Source organism: Nanorana parkeri, unplaced genomic scaffold, assembly GCF_000935625.1.
Source record: "Nanorana parkeri isolate BGI_ZX_2015 unplaced genomic scaffold, ASM93562v1 scaffold892, whole genome shotgun sequence".
In the NCBI taxonomy this organism is placed as follows: Eukaryota; Metazoa; Chordata; class Amphibia; order Anura; family Dicroglossidae; genus Nanorana; species Nanorana parkeri.
In genome coordinates this window covers 370,977-390,157 of record NW_017307160.1, presented here as the reverse complement: position 1 = coordinate 390,157, position 19,181 = coordinate 370,977, and the positions used below count along the sequence as shown (strand labels likewise).

The 19,181-nt window shown below is 39.8% G+C and overlaps 1 protein-coding gene across 2 annotated transcripts in view; it reads right to left on the bottom strand.

The window, feature by feature from the left end:
- The window catches only part of DLC1 (DLC1 Rho GTPase activating protein), a 139,419-nt gene that overhangs the window by 11,224 nt on the left and 109,014 nt on the right, over positions 1–19,181 (bottom strand). For both annotated transcript variants that reach the window (XM_018565845.1, XM_018565846.1), the window contains exons 3-5: positions 10,155–10,236; positions 4,337–4,400; positions 1,474–2,876 (exon numbers count right to left, since the gene is read on the bottom strand). In XM_018565845.1, coding sequence (XP_018421347.1) covers positions 1,474–2,876; positions 4,337–4,400; positions 10,155–10,236 — 1,549 coding nt within the window. The remainder of the gene's footprint in view (positions 1–1,473; positions 2,877–4,336; positions 4,401–10,154; positions 10,237–19,181) is intronic.

Here is a 19,181-nt window from a genome sequence, read left to right as displayed (position 1 = left end):
TTCTATGGAAAATTGTCAATTATATCTGTTGATGTATCACCATATAAAGCTGGCAATGTATAGGCTCCAACTCAAATGTGTTTTCTCCTTCTGCTTTACTGGACAGAATACTTTTCAGATCTAATTTCTACAGCCAAGTACATGAACAGTAAAAGGCCCTTCTCACCCTGAACACTGTATGAACAATATTAGTAGATTACTGCTGTAGAGCAGTTTAAAGTCTGAAGATTTCTTAGAAAGGAAAGCCTTTTTTGGTTTTGAAATGCTCATTTGTTACCCATTCATGTTACAGTATCTCAAGAGAAAGTCCTTATGCGAGCTGCATTAAGTTGACTTTTTTTTTTACCAGTGTGACTGATCTGGGAAGCAATATCTAAAGGCACCAGGCTATGGAGGAATGAAGAACTTGAATTCATACTGAACAAAGTTCTACATTTCGAGGATAACAAGTTCATGTTCCATGGAAAACAAATACTATGCTTTTTCTGTGCAAACTTTGTTTGAAATGGGGTGTTGATTTGGGGGAAAGTTGCAAAGGCCTTTAGCTCCTAGTTAGCTTTGCCAGAATGATATAAATCACCAAAACTGGTCTCCTTCCCTGTACCAGGGTTGAGGCCAGTTGTAAGGAGAAAAAGAATCACAGTTCAAGCTTCAACAGCAGCAAACTATGCCAAACCACAAATCTATGTGTTGAGACAGGATGGGACATCACACTCAGGAATCCTAGCTTGTGCTTGGTTTGAAAGCTTGAGTTTTACATGTTTCGCTCCACCCACAGAGCTTGACCCAAGAGTCCACATATGGTAGCAGAACAGGTTGACTGAACGATCATAGGAGGGGTAGACACTTGTTAAAACAAGTCCAATGTAATTTCCTGTCACAGCACTTCTGGCTAGTCACAATCATGCATTATGTTAAAAAGGTAAGCAGCCCTAAAATACTTACAGCTGATCTTCAGGTAGATAGAGGAAAAACAACTGAAGCAGCTCTGGATTCATTAATACAGTATTAAATTTAAATACAAGCAATGTAAAAACTAGAATTTGATTTGTATTAATCCTCCTGCGACCTATGTGCAGCAGAGCTCAGACTGAGGGAGAAGCAGCACAAGGGGATAAACAGATATTGAAGAAGCATGCTGATGAAAGGACAAATGAGAGTGACAGGGACTGCTTCTCCTTTCACTGTCCAGTCACAGGCTGAGGGTGGGGAGGAGTCCTGTAATTGTTTCACACAACTGTAGCAGATAATTTTTAGGTCTCTTCCTCTGCCCGACAGATAATCTCAGAACTGGATGTAGAGAAATAAATAAATTTGGCAGATAAAACAGACCCTTTATACTTATTTCATATGTGTATTTTGTGGTTTACCTGGAGTTCAGCTTCAAAGTAGCTTAATACAATGAATCAACACATAGAAATATTCAGATTAGCAGCCAGCTACTACTGATATGAGTATATGAAAAACACCCACCTGTTGGATCGGGTCAAGGATGCCCCCACTCCAGAATCTCTCCTTCCTTGGATTACGGTCGTTTCCTCACATTCATTCAGCGAGTTCCCAGTGCTGTCTAAATCACTAAGCACACTGCAGTCATTATCAATGTCTAAATGTATCTGCTTTGGAGAAGAAGGACAAGGAGACACGGAGTCTAGAGCAGAATCGGAATCCCCCTCATCATAAAATTTCTCTGTCCACTGGTTGACTATTCTTTGCATTCCTTTCACATGATATAAGATGTCATCCAGTTCTGGGAAAATATCCTCATTTTCCAGATCAGCCAGGTCACTGGAGTACAAAAAAGTGCCTGGGACATTGTCATAGATACTCAAGCGGTTTCCTTCAGAACAACAAGAATTGCGCCTCCTGCTGCTGAAAGAACTTTTGCAGCTGTTGACACTGCTGACACTGTTTTCCCTTGTGAAGTCATGTCCATGAAAACTGCCATTTCTCCAATTCACAGAAGAACTGCTGTCTGTAGGAGACAAATTTCCATTAGAAAGTGCTTTGGGAAAGGTTCCAGGCTTGTGGTCATCAGGAATAAAAAATACATCCTCACCAAAACTCCTCTGGTTCTTAAAGTTTTGCTCCAGAACATCACTGAAGGTTGATTGGTTGAAGGGATCAAAGCCTTCTAGGTACATTCCAACTCTCTTGTGGCATGCACTTAAGCTTCGTGTTCTTGTAACGGGACTAGGGGTGCTGACTGCACTGCTGGTCTCAGACTGACTACTACTACTGCTAGTCTGTGTCGAATTCGATATACTCCTCTTACGGACTTTTGGGGCATTTATATGGTTTCCATTCAGAGAAGAAATTTCCACACAGTTGAGTTGCTTTAGCTTATCGTCATCAACTCCTTCTTGTAAGATAGGTTCACTTATTGTTATACCAGTTTTAGACTGAGATTTCTTTTTGCTGTGAGATGTTTTGATTTTCAGACTTTCCATCCTCTTTAGAAGGCTCTTTGTTCTAGACCTTGAGTTCTTTTCGTTTGCTTTGATGTTGAAATTAAAACTGGAAAGTTCTTTCGGTGATGGAAGGCTACCAAATGAGTCATCATTGGCAAAAAAGTTTCCAGATGAACATACACTGACAACTGAGTTTGTTCTTGTGGTGCCTGCCTCACTGGGAACATGTGCTCTTTGGCTGTCACTACTAGTACTGTGAATGGAAGAAACTTCTTGGTGTTCACTAAGGTCTGTAAGAATGCTGTCCTGGCTTGCTGCATTTGCTAGCTGGTGCGATTCTCCAAGCAATGCTTTATGTCCCTGAAACAGATCAAGTTCCTCCAGTCTCGACCACCTCTTGCTGTCCCTCTGGAATGTCCATTTACCACTGATTGCGCAAGGCTCATCCTCATCTGAATCTTCACTCTGTGTAGTGAGCAGGAAGAAAAAAATAAAAATAAATGAATACTGGAAAAGAGTGATGTCCATAGTAAACAGATGTTCTATAACCTTTCCTCTGAACTGAATGGCGGCCATTTTTGTTTGAACTGTAAGACAATTTGCTCTGTTTAAGCCTAAAATGTTGGAATGACTGAATTGGGTATTTTGTGTACTGACTAGATAGACGGAGTGCAAGGAATTATTGTATGGTGTCCTGCCCTGACCATGTGTACTTTTTCTGTGCTAGTTACAAATGTATCTGATTTTGATCTGTACAATAACTACCCCCACCACTGACACCCATTAACAACCAATGCTAGAGGCTACATTAAACAAGCAGGTTCGGACATCTGTGGAAAAACATTCATAAAAACAGAAAAGAGCAATGAACTGGCTGGCCCACCTGACCATGTTGGACAGTTCCAGGATTAAAATATTTGTCCCTGGAAATGTTCCTAGTTTTTATATTTTACAATCCAATTAATCTTTTTCTGCATATTAGATTTAAATATTTTAATGTGTTAAACTCCAGGTATCTTGAATGCAATGCAAATTGAACAGAAACCTATAAAGTGCTAAGGAGTGAAACATCCACATACTGGCTGTACACATTTGTCCCTAAAACAATTAACTATTAAACCATGCACAGTTAGGGGCTAGTTATTCTAAATTAAGAGCCAGGGAAAAAGGTATGATCTCATTATCTTAAAAGTGTATCTAAAGCCCAAACTGTCCCCTCTAGTAAAATTCACTCTATTGGTCCTGGTGGCTACGGTTAACAGGACGAAAATAAAATACCAAATTATAATCTGCCACCATAACTGGAATAGAGGGAACATCTTCCAATGGTAACACTAAATGGCCACAGGGTTTTTAACAATTTCCTAGTGTATCCAAAAAAAAAAAAAAATGGCTTCAGATATATCTAAAGTATAATTACTAGGACCTCCCACTTTATACATTTTAGACAGGCCTCAAATACTTGTTGAGGTGGGAGACTATGGTCTTTAAACAATCTATGTTCTAAAATAATTTTTCTTTTAGCATCATAAATTAAATTCCTGTGCAAAGCTAGTCAATGGAAATAACCAGGAAAGAATTTGTATACATATTCCAGTTTTGCCTTTTAAACCTAACAGGCCACCTTTCATAGCTTATAAATGCCATTTGAGGGTCCATTATCCTGCTGTGCTTCCACTGGTGTACTTTCCCCAAACCCCTCCTTCACCGCCTCAATTAAAAACATCTCACCTACAGAGGGTTCATTAAGATTCTTTTAAAATCAGAAGGTGATTTCAAACGTGGCAAGTCATTTCATTTGCATTTCAATCTAAAATGGATTATCACTTGTAAAGGGAACCACCAATTAACTACCTGACCGTAATATGGAGAGGTTACATTCTTCATTTACCATCAATGGTTTTAAGTCTTCGTGTAAAACTTACCCTTTTTCTGTTTGGACTGATTTCAAGTTTCATTACTGCACACTTGTTAAGAGTGTTTAGCCGCCTGCAAAATAATAATAAAAAAAAAATATATATAAAAATAATAGTTACCTGACTAAAATAAAATTAAAAGTAACAAGACCTGATGGCCGGTAAGGTTATGCTAAGAGGGTTTTTTGGTTAGAATACAATTGTAGTCTTTTATAAAACAAAGTATTTACATGCCATTTCATAGAGGATGGCTATTTATTCCCATGTGCACGCTCTAATTCTTGAGCATGTAGCAGGAAATAAAGGTTTTCTTATATACGTTAGTGATGTGCTAGAAGCTAAAACGTATTCTAATCTGTCCATGGCAAGAAAAACATTTACTTAAATAATACCTGTGAAGAACACACACATTGGCAGGCAACTACATTTTTATTGTTTTTCCTACAGAATTTAAATTATAGAATTAGTACACCCGAAAAAAAGTCAGTTTCCAAACACACACTCCTACATATTAGCTAAAAAAAACTACTTAAAATAAGCGCCAGATTTTAGTATTTAGCTAGGAGGCAACTGGCAACACAAATCCCCTTTAAGAATATGCTTTATAAAAAAAAAAAAACCTGAATAATTGCCAAAATAAGCAGCCCAATGTTTAAGGAAATCTTTCTCTATTTACAGATAAAATATGCTGGACTAGCAAAAATCTTAATATCATCTTTGTATGAGAAGTCAAACAGGCATCGGCCTAAATTCTTTACTTTGAATACACACTACACTGCCTTAGTGTACAGTACTCTTTACACTCATTAACTTCTCATATTTTGCTATCAAGTTCAGAGCTACACTTGTACTGGATTTGTATGTCTATCTGGCCAAGTGAGTAACTCCCAGCTGCATTCACTTCGAGATCAAGTTGCAAAAAATAAAAATCACAAGCTTGTTTTGTGTTCAACATTTTTACTACTTATACTTCCAAGAAATCATCCATGATGTTTCTCCCTACAGAACACCACATACATATTAGTGGTCAGTAAGTGAGTAAGACTGTTGCTTTTATGCTAGCACAAAGGTCTTTGCAGTACAAAACTGAGAACAAAGGTTTATGCTTTCAAGTGGGTGAAACATTATGAGGGCATCCAAAGTAGAGTTGGACAACCCTAAGACAACAGGTTTCCAACAGGACTACGGGTACATCGATTACTAACTACTTGTTCAACATCTATGATTTATGGTAAGCACACGATTCAATACGATTGCATAACTCGGTTTATATATTCCAATTACATTCATAAAATATAAAATGGTGACAAGTCAGCTCCTCCATAAATACAGTACGGTGAGTGAGTTTTGTCATTCTAGAGCAGGCAGTGGATTAATAACAGAATCACCAGGAAGGGGGAAAAAAAAAGAAAAGTGAAAACTAACGCAACCACCAAACCTAAAAAGCAGGCAAGCTGCAATAGATTACATTTTTGTTCTTGGGTTAGATACACTTTAATAAATACAGAGCTGTATTATTGTGCGTCTTCTATATTTGCCTAGAGATCAACCTTTACAAAATTATTTCTCTACGAGGCAGGAAATTTACTATCAGCTCTGCTACTGCAAAAAAAAAAAAAAATGTACACGTGTCCTTTAGATATAGTTTAAAATGGCACACACTTAATCTACAAACATGTTTATTTATCACATGGGAAAAATTCTTTCATTTTGTATAGAGAAAATGTTAGTCCCAAGACTTCAGTCTCTAGGATACATAGGGTACTCACAAAAAGCACAAACTGCCCTTTCTTCCACATTTAAACATTCAAATGCTAAATCCTAAGCAAACACGTTGTGTGGTTGATTCATGTTTTTTCCCCAGCCAAATATATACAAACTATTTCAAAAATGCATTTGGTATGCACAGCAGAAAAAAAGGTCCTTTAATACTTTTTAGAAGTCTTTAAGTAAGCTCTGAAATAGAACATGGATAATTTGCTTGGCACTACACCGAAGTTAGCTCCATTTATTCCCTTGCTCATTCCAGATCTTGTATTCAATGAGTGGAAGACAGGATGACCAGTTAGTGCTGACCTATAACCATCTGATAACCTGGTCAGTGCTGTAAAAGTTAATGAGTTCTAGCAATAAGCTTTCTTTTGCTTTAGGGGAGAGCTGCACGTGACATACTTGTTAAGATGGCTTTTATTCTCTAATGGAGACGTTGTATTTAGATAAGCTGATTTTCATCCAAGTTGAGCTGGTCAAACACAACCCCTCTGATCTAAACTCAGAAGGTCTGGCATTTATGGCAACTCATATTAACAACACTGCAAAATGTAGATAAGTAGTCAGAACACTGGTTGTTTAAAAGTAGTATGTCTCCTGTTATTCCTTCTAGAACATAGAAGTAGAACTTAATTTTATTTCTACTTAGTCGTGGAAACTAGACCTAGGGCCTAACCTAAAGTGAACCTACAGTATGAGAATATGTACGATTTGCCATTGACAAATTGTTTTAAATGCGCAGACTCTTGCACTGCGATTCTGCTACTGACCAGATTCTGGTAATATGGAACAATCATGAAGTCAATTAAATCTAAAACGTTTGGACTCCCATCCTGCATACTTGCTATAGATCAGTGGTTCTTTAGGTAGTAAAGTCACAATAAAGAAGACATCCCCAGGGCCTGCATCTGTATTTCTATTTGCAGGTCTACTTCAAAACGGTTGCCAGCCGTTTCCACTGGGTTGGCTGATGAATGGATGCAGAGAAGCTTCTACATGCAAGTTATCCTGATTCACGGTTATAAAAGGTCACCTGAGCCAAGCATATGCTGCCTACTGGCTCCACCTCGTTGAGAAACCTGCACTAGGTGAGCAAGAAATAATTGGCTGCCACAAAAGCAAGTTGCTGTGGCTATAGTTCCACTGAAAATGGGCAAAATGCTGTGATCCATTGCAACCAACAATTCACCCTTCATTGTTTCGACTACAACAGTGGACATACTAATTGTTACTTTATGGTACTATGCATTGTTCATCACTGTTCATTTGACTGCTTCAAGAAAAATAAGCACTATTTTCACACTACCTGCCAAGATTTTGAAAGGAAATATTTAGGGCACAGGGTAATTAAGTTTGGCTCATTATGGAGAGGTAGTTTCTTTCCACATAAAAAATTAAGACAATTCCCCTTAATTTATCATTCTTCTTTAAAAAAGGCATAGCTTACAATCCATAAAAGGCATTAAAGTAAAAACCATATCTGTTTTTAACCATCCCACAGCTGTACAAGGTAACAGGAATGCAACAATGTATGATGTTTGAACAACTAGAATTATCTAGTCCCATCCAGCTGCACACAATTCGCTTCCACAACCTGCACGATAACTTTGATGTGCAGTAGAGAATCTTCAGTCTTGCTGATAAGGCCATCTAATCTCTGAAAGACTTTTATATTAATGTGTCTACACAACGAAACTGCACAGTCGGCTGAAAAAGATACGGCCCAGTCTGTTTCCAGGAAGATAAAATTTTACTGTCGTAAGTGTAACTGAATAGTTCTGGAAATCCAAGTTAAAATCTGTCTGATACGCCTGGTATCAGTTACAAGAAAAACCATGTCTGCCCAGATTACATTTCTGATGTGTCACATTTTATGGGTACCAAAGAACAAAACATGGGAAGTATGTTTTCTTTGTGTGACCTTATGTATTGTCTGGGCAGAACCAAAGAAATGTGAGACTCTCCTGCACATCAGTTCATAACTTTGTTTTAAAGGCAAAAGGGAGGAGAAATTGAGTTAGAACTCGCACAGTTGTTTAATAAATACAGAGATCTCAAGGAGAGGTGGGGTACCAATAAAGATTGTGGAACAACCTTCAGTCTCCAACTATAAAACTAGCTAAATCATAAGATGACCTCCTGCTTTCCAGCTCCCTCGTCAACTCCTCCCATGCTCACCTCCAGGACTTCACTAGAGTCTCTCCCATCCTCTAACTCTTTACCCCAACCTGTCCATCTATCCCCTACTCTGACTGCCTTTGGGCGATCCCTAAAGACTCATCTCTTCAGGGAAGCCTATCCCACCTCAAACTAACCACTGAACCATCACATTCTCAAAAAGTCCATCCCCACACAGCTACCTCCTCATGTACCACTTGCCCCTACCTTTTAGATTGTAAGCCCTCACGGGCAGGGCCCTCCTTACCATCTTGTTTGAATTATATTGTAATGTCTTCCTTATATTTATATTGTAATGCCTTCCTTATATTGTGGCTATATAAACCCTTTTTATTATTATTATACATATTAAGGTTCCCCAAGATACACAACCAGTGCCATACTACTTCCTTACACAAACTGCAGTGAGTGATGGGCCAAGCAATCACCTGCGTCTTAGACCTGAACTCTGGGATAAAAAAAAAAAAAGGTTTTCAAAACAGCACAAATTGGCTCTAATAAGTACACTAGGTGCGGATCACGGTTGGTCATATCTTGATTGATGCACAAAAAGCCTTGTATTGTTTTCACAGGATGCAAGGTGTATAGTGCCTAGAGTGGGCAGAGGAGGGGCAGGCATATGATTGAATCTCCCCCCTCTATACACAGAATGCCTTTCACCAAACATGGATGGATAGCATGTGATCCACTGCATTTCTTAATATTCAAATTTTTAGGCAAGGAAAAAGTGAGAACAGCAGAAAATATTATAGACCATTTACATAAGGTTAAGAAAACTGTCTAATTAGTTGCATTGGGCTGCCAGATTGTTGAGATATAGAGTAGGAAGTTTGTATCTTCCAAAAGTTGCATGCAGTGAGGTCTACTTAAAGGGTAGATGATACAAAATCTGAGCAAAAGGAATAAAGCTCAAACTAGCTTTAAAATATTAAAACATAAAAAAAAACATTTATGGAATGGTTTGTAGTTTTTTTAAAATGTAGCTAGTAGGGAACCAAGGGATTAGGTGAAGCCAAAGGCACCATTACAGGCAGCACTGTAATCAAAAACAAAAGCCTGCAAAGGGATTTCAGCTAATGAATGTAATTTATGACAGAAGAACTAAAACCAAAACACAGATACTTCTTTATGCCTTCTTGTGACAAGGGTCAGCGGTTTTCAATATGGAACACCTTAGGTCCTGCTCAGGCATTCTTGGAAAGTTTGCACACAGATCATCTTAAGACACATGACTGGCTACTCCTTTATAGCCATAAGGCAATGAAACTATTCTGCTCAGTAAACGTATGGCTGAAAAGCTGTGAAGACTTTTAACATTCTTTCCCTGTGGGGATTGTTGGTTTCTACAAATACACATGAAATTAGCCTTTTGCTATAATGCAGGCAGCGTGTTAATAACATCAGTTAGGGTTAGTCCAGTTTAATACTTAGCCAAACAACAGCTGTAATGATAAGATGGACAAGCCCAACGCATTTCCAATAAACTCCTCTGTAAGATGCCGTGTTATGTATAGTTAACAAATAACAGACCATAAAAGGCAGCAAATAAACTGAAATTGCCAGTGTTAAATTTTAGTTTGTTTATGCTTGGAGAGTAATTTACAAGGTATTTAGAGAAGTTGAACTTCGCTAATGAGTGCCACCACTTTTTGCTTTCAGCCCACAATACAGGTTAATGTTGGAGCAATTTACTACTTTTACTTGTAAGGATTATTAAGTGGTGTTAAAAATATTGGGTCAGTCCATCTAGTCAATTAAGTCAAGAACCAACTGAAAAAAAAACTTAGAATAATACAGATAAAACAGTAAATTGGCTTTAATTAAAGTAATTTTGTCCCCTCATTTTTTTCATTCACTCAATAACTCCCTTAGTACTAACCTGCATAAGGCTTCAATCGCATCTCTATCCAGGAAATCATGGTCCCTCTTCACAGCAGAAATGTCGATAGGAAACAGAAGATCTGGATGAGGGAAAGATATACAAAAAAAATAAAATATCTTAAAAGACTAATCTTGCCCCTCAGATAATAAAGTTAAATAAATGGAACTAAATATTATTTTCCTTAAAATGGATCTTGCAGTAAACTGCAATACCCATTCAAATTGTCCGGTTATCCTCTCCCCCTCTGCACAAGAACATTACTGTCCTTCTGGAGAGATTCCTGGGGAATGTAGAGAAGACAAAATCTCTGGAAAAGACACTCCAGTCCACTGCAAAAGTGTCTTCTCACAGAATTTTGGCTGCTCTGTATTCCCCATAATCTAACCAGGAGTGTGACATCATGCCTAGGCGACGAAAGCAGAAAATGGGTGTGAGCCAAGTATAAACCATAACTTGTTTTCCTTCACAAGGGTCATTTGGAAAGGGGGAGAGGGCCAGGCTGTGTAAGGGGGACCTTGCATTTTACAGCAAGGATTCCATTGAAGTAATTCTAAAAACTCTAAATGGGTGACATTTCGTTTGCTAAAGCACTGTGTATCAAACGATTGCCAAGTTTTCTCTTTTTAATAGAATACCATTTTCACTATTTGTGCTGCTGCTTTCCTCCTGCCTCTTCTAGCCACTTTCTGTCTACATGCATTCACCTAAATACACCATTGCTCCGGACTTGATTCCTGAGAGTGAGAACAGTAGACCATGCCTGCACTATATGTCTGCATAGCCATTTGCAATCTCCAACAAGGGCACACGTGAATAATGACTCTCCGTTCTGACAGCCCAGTACATTTTTTTCCCTCCCAAGTTGTTGGCATATTCTAAGTGACCCGCTCAATGCTTCTATAAGTGAGAAAAGGGAAGGAATGTGTTAACCTCTTATATACTAACTCTGTGAGTTGAAAGTGGCAGGTTCAGGCGATACAAATGACAGGTAAATATCTGATCAGCTGTTGTTTTTAGGGGGACATCTGCCAATCAAGTATGGAAACTTTCATATACATGTTTTTTTTTTAAATAGTAGCAGCTTTATATGATCTGTCAATTAATTACTCTGAAATTAACATTGACTTAATTTTCAAAGCTTAAAAATAAATATAAAATAAAATACTGAATAGATAGGTATGTCTACGGCTGCAGGGGAAAAAAATATTTAAAGCAGAGATGTATGCCATCAGTAAAAGGGAACTTTCATTGAAGGCCTTTATAATGCCAGAAAGGGTTAAAGGAACCAGATGCTTCCTGGACAAAAACTATGAAAGAGAAAAGGAGTAGGAAAAAAACTCCAAGATAAATGATGGCTGGTGCCATCTCAAATACCACTGATGAAGCATAACTTCACAACGATGGCGCCTCTACATGCAGCCTTGATAAAACTCACATGGGACACGGTGGAAAGGTCAGAGAAGCTGGGCAAAGCAAAGATAAAAGCCAAGAGACAGGGAACAAGCCAGCTGAATTTAAACCATCTGCAAAGGATCAAAGCTTATGATGTTATATATCCTACTTGAAGATAAAATATTTGCTCAGTGCATCCACATGTTTGTAGTATGTTGCAAAACAAAACAATCAGTAATCAATTATTTACCACACAAGTGGGACTAGCTTAGAAAAATCCTAGTGCAGAGAGAAGACAACAGGGCTCCAGATGTTACTAAACTACAACCTTTTACTGTTAGTGGTGCAGAACTGTGGAAGATTTAAGTCCTCTAGGTGAAGAGAACTACCTAGCAAAGGGGTGCCCACAATTTTTCGTCTGGAGATCTACTTTTCAAATGACGGGCTGATTGAGATCTACCATTGAAAAAACACCTTTATTTAGAAAACAAGCACATCAAAATAGTTACTGGGACTAGTGCCTCTCTCCCTCTCTGGGCCGGTTTATAACACAAAGTCTGCATTCCGCCTTTGGAACACAAGCCTGTCGGCTCCCTGCGTTCAGAGGCGGGGCAGTGCATTGAAGTCAATGGCACCGCAGCCACGCTCACCGCCCACAGTGCGATCGCCTGCACCTGAAACGCAGACACATTAGTGTTTGCTTTGTGATCGACTGGTAGATCGCGATCGACCTAATGGGTACCCCTGACCTAGCACATGGGCAAAATGCAGGAGGAATTTGATAAAATGGCCAGGCATGAAAAAGTCTGGATAATCTACTGGTCGACCTTACTTTTCCAGCAAAGTTCTAATAAACAACCACATATGCATGATTATATTGTATAAAGTAGGGATGCAACGGTGCCGATACCGAGTATTTGGGCGAGTACTCGTCCAAATGCTCAGATACCTTCCCTGATACTGGAACTTCCAGTCAGAGGAAGATTTCCTCTGACCATCAGTGCCATAGCGGAACATGGATCCGACTTTCTGGGCAATCAGGAAGGCAGGTGGTGTGTAATGACCAGCCTCCGGCTTCCTGGCCAATCAGCATCGAGCTGGCCGAACAGCAAGCACCTTGCTGATTGGCTGGGAAGTCGCCTTACCGGCCTATCAGCATGTAGCCGGTTTCCCGGCCAATCAGGAAGCCGGGTCATTACTCGCCGTCCGGCTTCCCAATTGGCCGGGAACCTGGCTTGATGTTGATTGGCTGGGAAGCCGGTTTCCCAGCCAATCAGGAAGCCGGGCGGCATGTTATCAGCTCCATGCCAGTGGAAGCACGAGTATCAGTACACGGTATCGGCAACTAACAAGTACCGAAAGCAAATCATCAGTATCGGTGCATCCCTAGTATGAAATAATGTTTCCAGCAACTGCATAACACCTCAATGGCAATGAGTCTACCAAGTATTAGAACATGACTACAGCTTAGAGCCATCATTTTAATTTAGGATAATATCAATGTCACTTCTTTCCTCTTTTTCCTAGAAATTCTGATGCACCAAACAAAAGAGCATCATCCTCTGCAACTAATTTATGAAACACTATTTGAAGATTATAGGGAAAAAATAATCCCTACAAAGAGGATGGTTTAGAAGTTTGGCATTAACGGAATGAAGAACCCACCAATAATGGTTTTAGTGCATCTTAGGAAATAGAATATCGATATTTCATGTGACTGAGTAAAATAATGAATTCCTTTAAAAGGTCATGAGACAGTTATTGAAACCAGAAACAGTAAAATATTTGAACTTTGTCTTTCTATTGAGGAAGATAAACTATGACATTTAGACTTGAGGTGCACCTGCACCTGCTCTGTAAGCTGATTGGTGGGGGTTATCAACAGGTTTACAAGAAAAACAACAAATGCAAATTTCTTTAAATGTGATGATATGCACCATTAGTATAAAGAGCAAACCGACGGGACAGGGGCACTGTGTCGCACAAGCAGATACAATTTACTACATATGAGTTTCACTTGTGTAGAAATTCTCGAAATTGAAATGATCTGGTTGCAATAAACAATTCTTTCATTCCTCCACCCATCCATATCTTATACACATCAGACCCACATGGGCAACAAAATAACAGGATTAACAAAAAAAAAAAAGAAGTGAAGGAATGGCTCATTGCAGTTAATGAGTATTTTGTTGTTTTCTGGTGCAGCTAGAATTTAATTTGCCTGGTAGTAATTTTAAATATAAAAGAATGCATAGAATTGCTTCCTCGCTCCATGATTACTATGATATTTCAAGTAGGCTAGTTCTAGTGATTTAAAATGATAGCTCATTTGGCAAGTATTCCCATATGGATACACAACACTATTTATATAATGTTGGAATTTTGAAGTTACTGTAAAAGTAATTTCAGTAATTTAGTTCCATCCGGGTTTACCAACCATACCATATGTTTCCTCCTTTTTATGTGATGTTTGGGTATTCTATATTCACACTTCCTCTTATTGATGGTAAAACAGTGTTTGCTGTGGAATGAATTTTAAGCGATATACTTGGCAGTAACTAAACTTTAAACAGCTGGTAAAAGCATTTGTCAAGCTCTGGAAAAGCATAACAGATACCGATGGGTTGGTATGGACAGCGTGGAAAGGGGCAGCAAAAAAAGTGGGTCTGTATTAGGAAGGAGTTAGGAATGCTGGCCTGTTACCTTAGGTCTGGCTTTAGCAGTGAGCACGGCTATATTCCTCTGCCAATAAAACTTTAAATAGAGTCAGATGGCATACATCATAATGTATATTAGGGCTTATGAAGACAGGCCTTACTTTCAGCGTCTGGCATGCATTTGAAGCCCATGCCAAACACAAGTCTGCAGATTTGTATAGCATGGATAAATTCTGAGGATGTGTTTGACTTGCTTTGCATTGCATTATGCAGCAGGTCCAATTGAGAGCTTCCACTGCAGACAAAGCAGGTCCAATGCAGCCATTTTTGCATTTTGCAAGCAAAAGCTTGCATTTGAATGCAAAAGGCAGTATTCATCAACAATGCCTTTTTACATGAGCCCTAATGATTATTCATAAAAGTTATGCAAAGAGCAGTATCTTGCAACCAACACTTTGCAAATCACTTTTTTTTTTCCAGGGCAAGTATATACGGCCACCTAAAGTAACTCTTGCCAAGAACAAAAAAGTGCATATACTTGCAGCAGATCTCACTTATACTATGGCGGAATGCCTGACTGTTACGAACAGGCATAGCTCCCAGTGGTAGTAGTGGTGGGAGGGAGCAGCTCAGCACCTGGACTTAACAGAGGGCAATGAGAGAGGTTGCAGGAATGTGCAGGAACCTCGAATAGCTCCCTGAATGATGGACCCTCTTTAAGTAGTGTGAGATCTACCTTTAACAAGTTACGCTTACCAGTTTTGCAAAACAGCCAAGTGCATTTATACAGGAGTGCCATTAGTAGGGTTCAACAGATCCAGTAAACCACATAGGAAGCTCAAGCTGAAACAAGTACTGCCTGCTGTTGGAGGGTTCATATAGACTTTTAAATAGCCCACTGAGACTTCCGGTTCCGGCGCCAGATGAACTAGCGGTGTTCGCCGGAGCTCCGACCCCGCCACATCCTTCGCTCGCAAATCTGCCCCGAATCCACCCGTGAACGGGTCACCTGAGTGCCTCTCAGCTGTCTTGCCATCATGGACAGGTTTGTGGCGCGTTCACAGCCGGTCCGCCGCTCGCTCTCTTCTCCGTCGGCTCCAGCCGACATGCCGTCTGACATGGCGGCTGCGGATGATGCCGACACCATAGCAGATGCTACGGAGCTGGGTGAGCTGGACATAACGCCTCCCCCGCCCCACATTGACTATCAGCAGCTAGCAGCCATGGTAGCCACGCATCTGAGGGCAGAGATGGGGACCATCATCGCTGACTCCCTGAAAATTCACATGGGACCCCTCACAGCAGCCATAGAAGCTCAGACCACCAGGCTGCAGGCCTTAGAAACCCGCATCAGTGATTTAGAAGACCATGCATCCAGGTCTGATAGATCATTAACTGAGGATCAGAAAGCAATTCAATACTTGCAAGACAAGGTAGATGACCTTGAAAACAGGTCCCGCAGAAACAATCTCAGAATTATTGGGATCCCTGAATCAATTAAGCCTATAGATCTGCAGCACTTCTGCTCCTCCATTATTCCCCAAGCCATGGGTGTCACATCTCACTGTGCGGTGGAAAGGGCCCACAGAATGGGTCCCCTCAAAGATACGGATAGACCCAGGCCAGTCATTGTCCGATACTTGGACTACTCAGACAAACACCGTCTTCTACAAGCTTACAGAATGCAGCGTCAGCTGATTGCGGGGGGTCACAAATTACTACTTTTCGCTGACTATTCGGCCGAATTGTCTAAATTACGTCGCTCCTTTCATGAAGTGTGTCAGACCCTCGTGCACAGAAGGATCAAATTTGTCCTGGCTTATCCAGCTATTCTTCGCCTGACAGATCCGGACGGCAACCAAACACGCTTCACCACTGCTGCCCAGGCCAAGGCGTACATAGACAGAAATCTGTCTGACTCCCAAGGGCATTCTAACTCCCCTCTTAAGAGTCCGCCACGCAAAAAGAAGGCCTGAACAACTAATGGGCACATGCTCCTGATGAATCCGCCATGGGCCTACGAATCAGGCAGTTACCTGGCTGATGCAACCCACAAAAGTGATTTGGACTTCTTTGGTCCCCTCAATAGAGAAATAATATGGTGATGGCATATATTCACACAGTTACAATATAATGTTGTTATGGTTTATCTTAAACTTCGCTTAATGTGCTTTGATCTATAATTGATATAAGTACAGTCTGCGTACTGGTACCTGACTCGAGTTATCTGCTGATGAATGCACTTGTTTATGTTGTACTAATCGCTACTTAATAATAAAAATTGACATGCTTAAAAAAAAAAATAGCCCACTGAATAAACATGTGTGCCTTTATTACCAGTTTTGTAAAGTGCTGCGCATCCCATGACTCCCAGCATAAAAAACTTCCTGCTATCTATTTGATAAAAAGGTAACTTCAGAATATTTTAAATGAAAATCTTCTGTACCAAATTAATAGAAGCAGTAAGGCTCAGTTCATACCTAGTCATCAATCTTTTTGCACATAGTAGCGCGCACGTTTTGTCTAGCGTATTTAGCGCATATTGCACATTTTTGCGCACATTAGGCGCATGCAAATAAAGACGTGCAATTTAGCAAGCAGATTGAAATATATTGGGGTGAATGGATTAAAATGCACAAAAACGTGCACAGAAATGTGCAAAACACTTGTGTCGCCTGTTTCCATTTAAATCTATGCAAAAAAAAAAAAAAAGCTCATGTACTTTTTCCAGAATTCTGCATTTTACAGCTTGCGACAAAACTCTCAGGTGTGAACAGGGGCCATTGAAATGAATGGGATTTCTTGTGTTGTTTTGTCACGCTTAGCTTTGAGCATCAAAACACCAAGGTGTGTATAGAGACTAAGACAAAAACATAACTACGTCAAGTGTTAAAAATGCGAACACATTTGAAACATTGAGATTTCATTCATAAGTACAAAATTCAATATTTATAAAATAACAGCATGGAATAGCAACAGTTTCAAGCATACCATGGTCTTTGTTAGTATGCTTGATATTGTTGCTACATTATTATTATTATTATTCAGGATTTATATAGCACTAACAGTTTGCACAGCACTTTACAATATAAAAAGGAAGACATCACAATACAATTCAAGACAAGATGGTAAGGAGGGCCATGCCTGTGAGGGCTTACAATCTAAAAGGGAGGGGCAAGTGATACAAGAGGTGGTAGCTGTGTGGGGATGAATTGTTTGAGAACGTGATGGTTCAGTGGTTAGTTTGAGGTGGGATAGGCTTTAGGGATCGCCTAAAGGCAGTCAGAGTAGGAGATAGACGGACAGGTTGGGGTAAAAAGTTCCAGAGGATGGGAGAGACTCCAGAGAAGTCCTGGAGGCGAGCATGGGAGGAGTGGACGAGGGAGCTGGAAAGCAGGAGGTATTTGGAAGAGCAGAGGGGACAGTTAGTGCGATACTTTGAGACCAGGTTTAGAGTTATATCCAGGGGCAGAGTTGTGGATGGCTTTGTAAGTCGTTGGTCATATTTTGAATTTTATCCTTTGGGCTATTGGAAGCCAGTGGAGGGATTGGCAGAGGGGGGTTGCAGACACTGAGCAGTTGGTTACGTGGAGGAGTCTAGCAGCAGCGTTCACAATAGACTGAAGGGGGGCTAGCCTGTGGAGAGGTAGGTCAATGAGAAGTGAGTTGCAATAGTCAAGACGAGAGATAACAAATGAGTGGATTAACAGCTTTGTGGTTTCATTGGAATGGGCGTATTTTGGAGATGTTACGAAGGTGAAGGCAGCAGGATTTGGATAGTGATTGGATGTGGAGCAGAAAGGTGGGGTCCAAGTCAAGGATGACACCTACTTCATGCTGTTACTTTGTATTGAAAGATTTACAGAAGTGTGCCTCTTCTTTGGACTTCTTCTATGCATAAGAAGTAAAAGTGGGTGATCATTCTGTTGCAGTCAGTGTGTATGTAATATTTTTATATTGTATATATATATATTTTACACACACACAATATATATTATCCAAGGGTTGCAGCAGTCAAGTTCCAATAAACTGTATTTCACAAAGTATATATGGAATTGTTGAACCTGGCATATGCACATTAAAGAAAAAAAAGGCTGTTATCTTTTCTCATACAGGTTGACATGGAAATAAACCCTATTACTATTCAAATATACAAGAAGATACAATGGAATGGGAGAGAGTTATTTTTAACAAAAGGAACGCCAATTGAAAAGCACTACAGTTAAAGCCTTGTCCAGGAAATGGCCTTTACTGACCTACATCTGCAGTCACAGCTCCCTTCTTAGTTATTTTTGGCTCACTAGACATTGTTAACCTCTTCCCAGCATGAAAGATTTTCAGGATTTACAAGGTCCATTCTTCTCTTCAGTCTAGGGAGCAGTTCAACTGCTCTTAAAATCTACTTTTAATACTCTCAATAGATAAAAAAAAAACAAAAAAACACCTCTTCTAGAATGAATCTCTATGACCTCAGTAATTTCCGGCAAACTACAGAACAGTTTTCTACTAATTCAAACTATTAACCCAAGAGTCTGTATCTTTAATGATGGGGCATAATTGTAGGAAATGAGTTTATGTTCTCCCGCAGAGCTGGCAAGTACGTTCATGGACGCACACACACAAATTACCACTTCTGTGTGTCCCACTATCCTTTGAGTATGAGGAAGACATGGGGTAGACACAACAGAGGAAAAGGAACCTGGACTACAGGTATTTGGTTTTATGACTGTGCCAGAAATCCCAGGGATCCAAGTATGCATCCGCTTCACGTCAAACTATTTGTGTTAGAAATGCTGACTGTGTTGCAATTCATTTCTTAAAATGTTATCCTTGCAGTTGCTGGACCCAAACATATTTCTCACAGGATAGTAGCTTCCTTCTTCAACCTTGCCAACTGTGCAAGAGGAGATTTAAAAAAAATCACGAGGTTTGCGCTGGTCATACAAAAAGACCATACAATTTTTTTTCCCCCTTT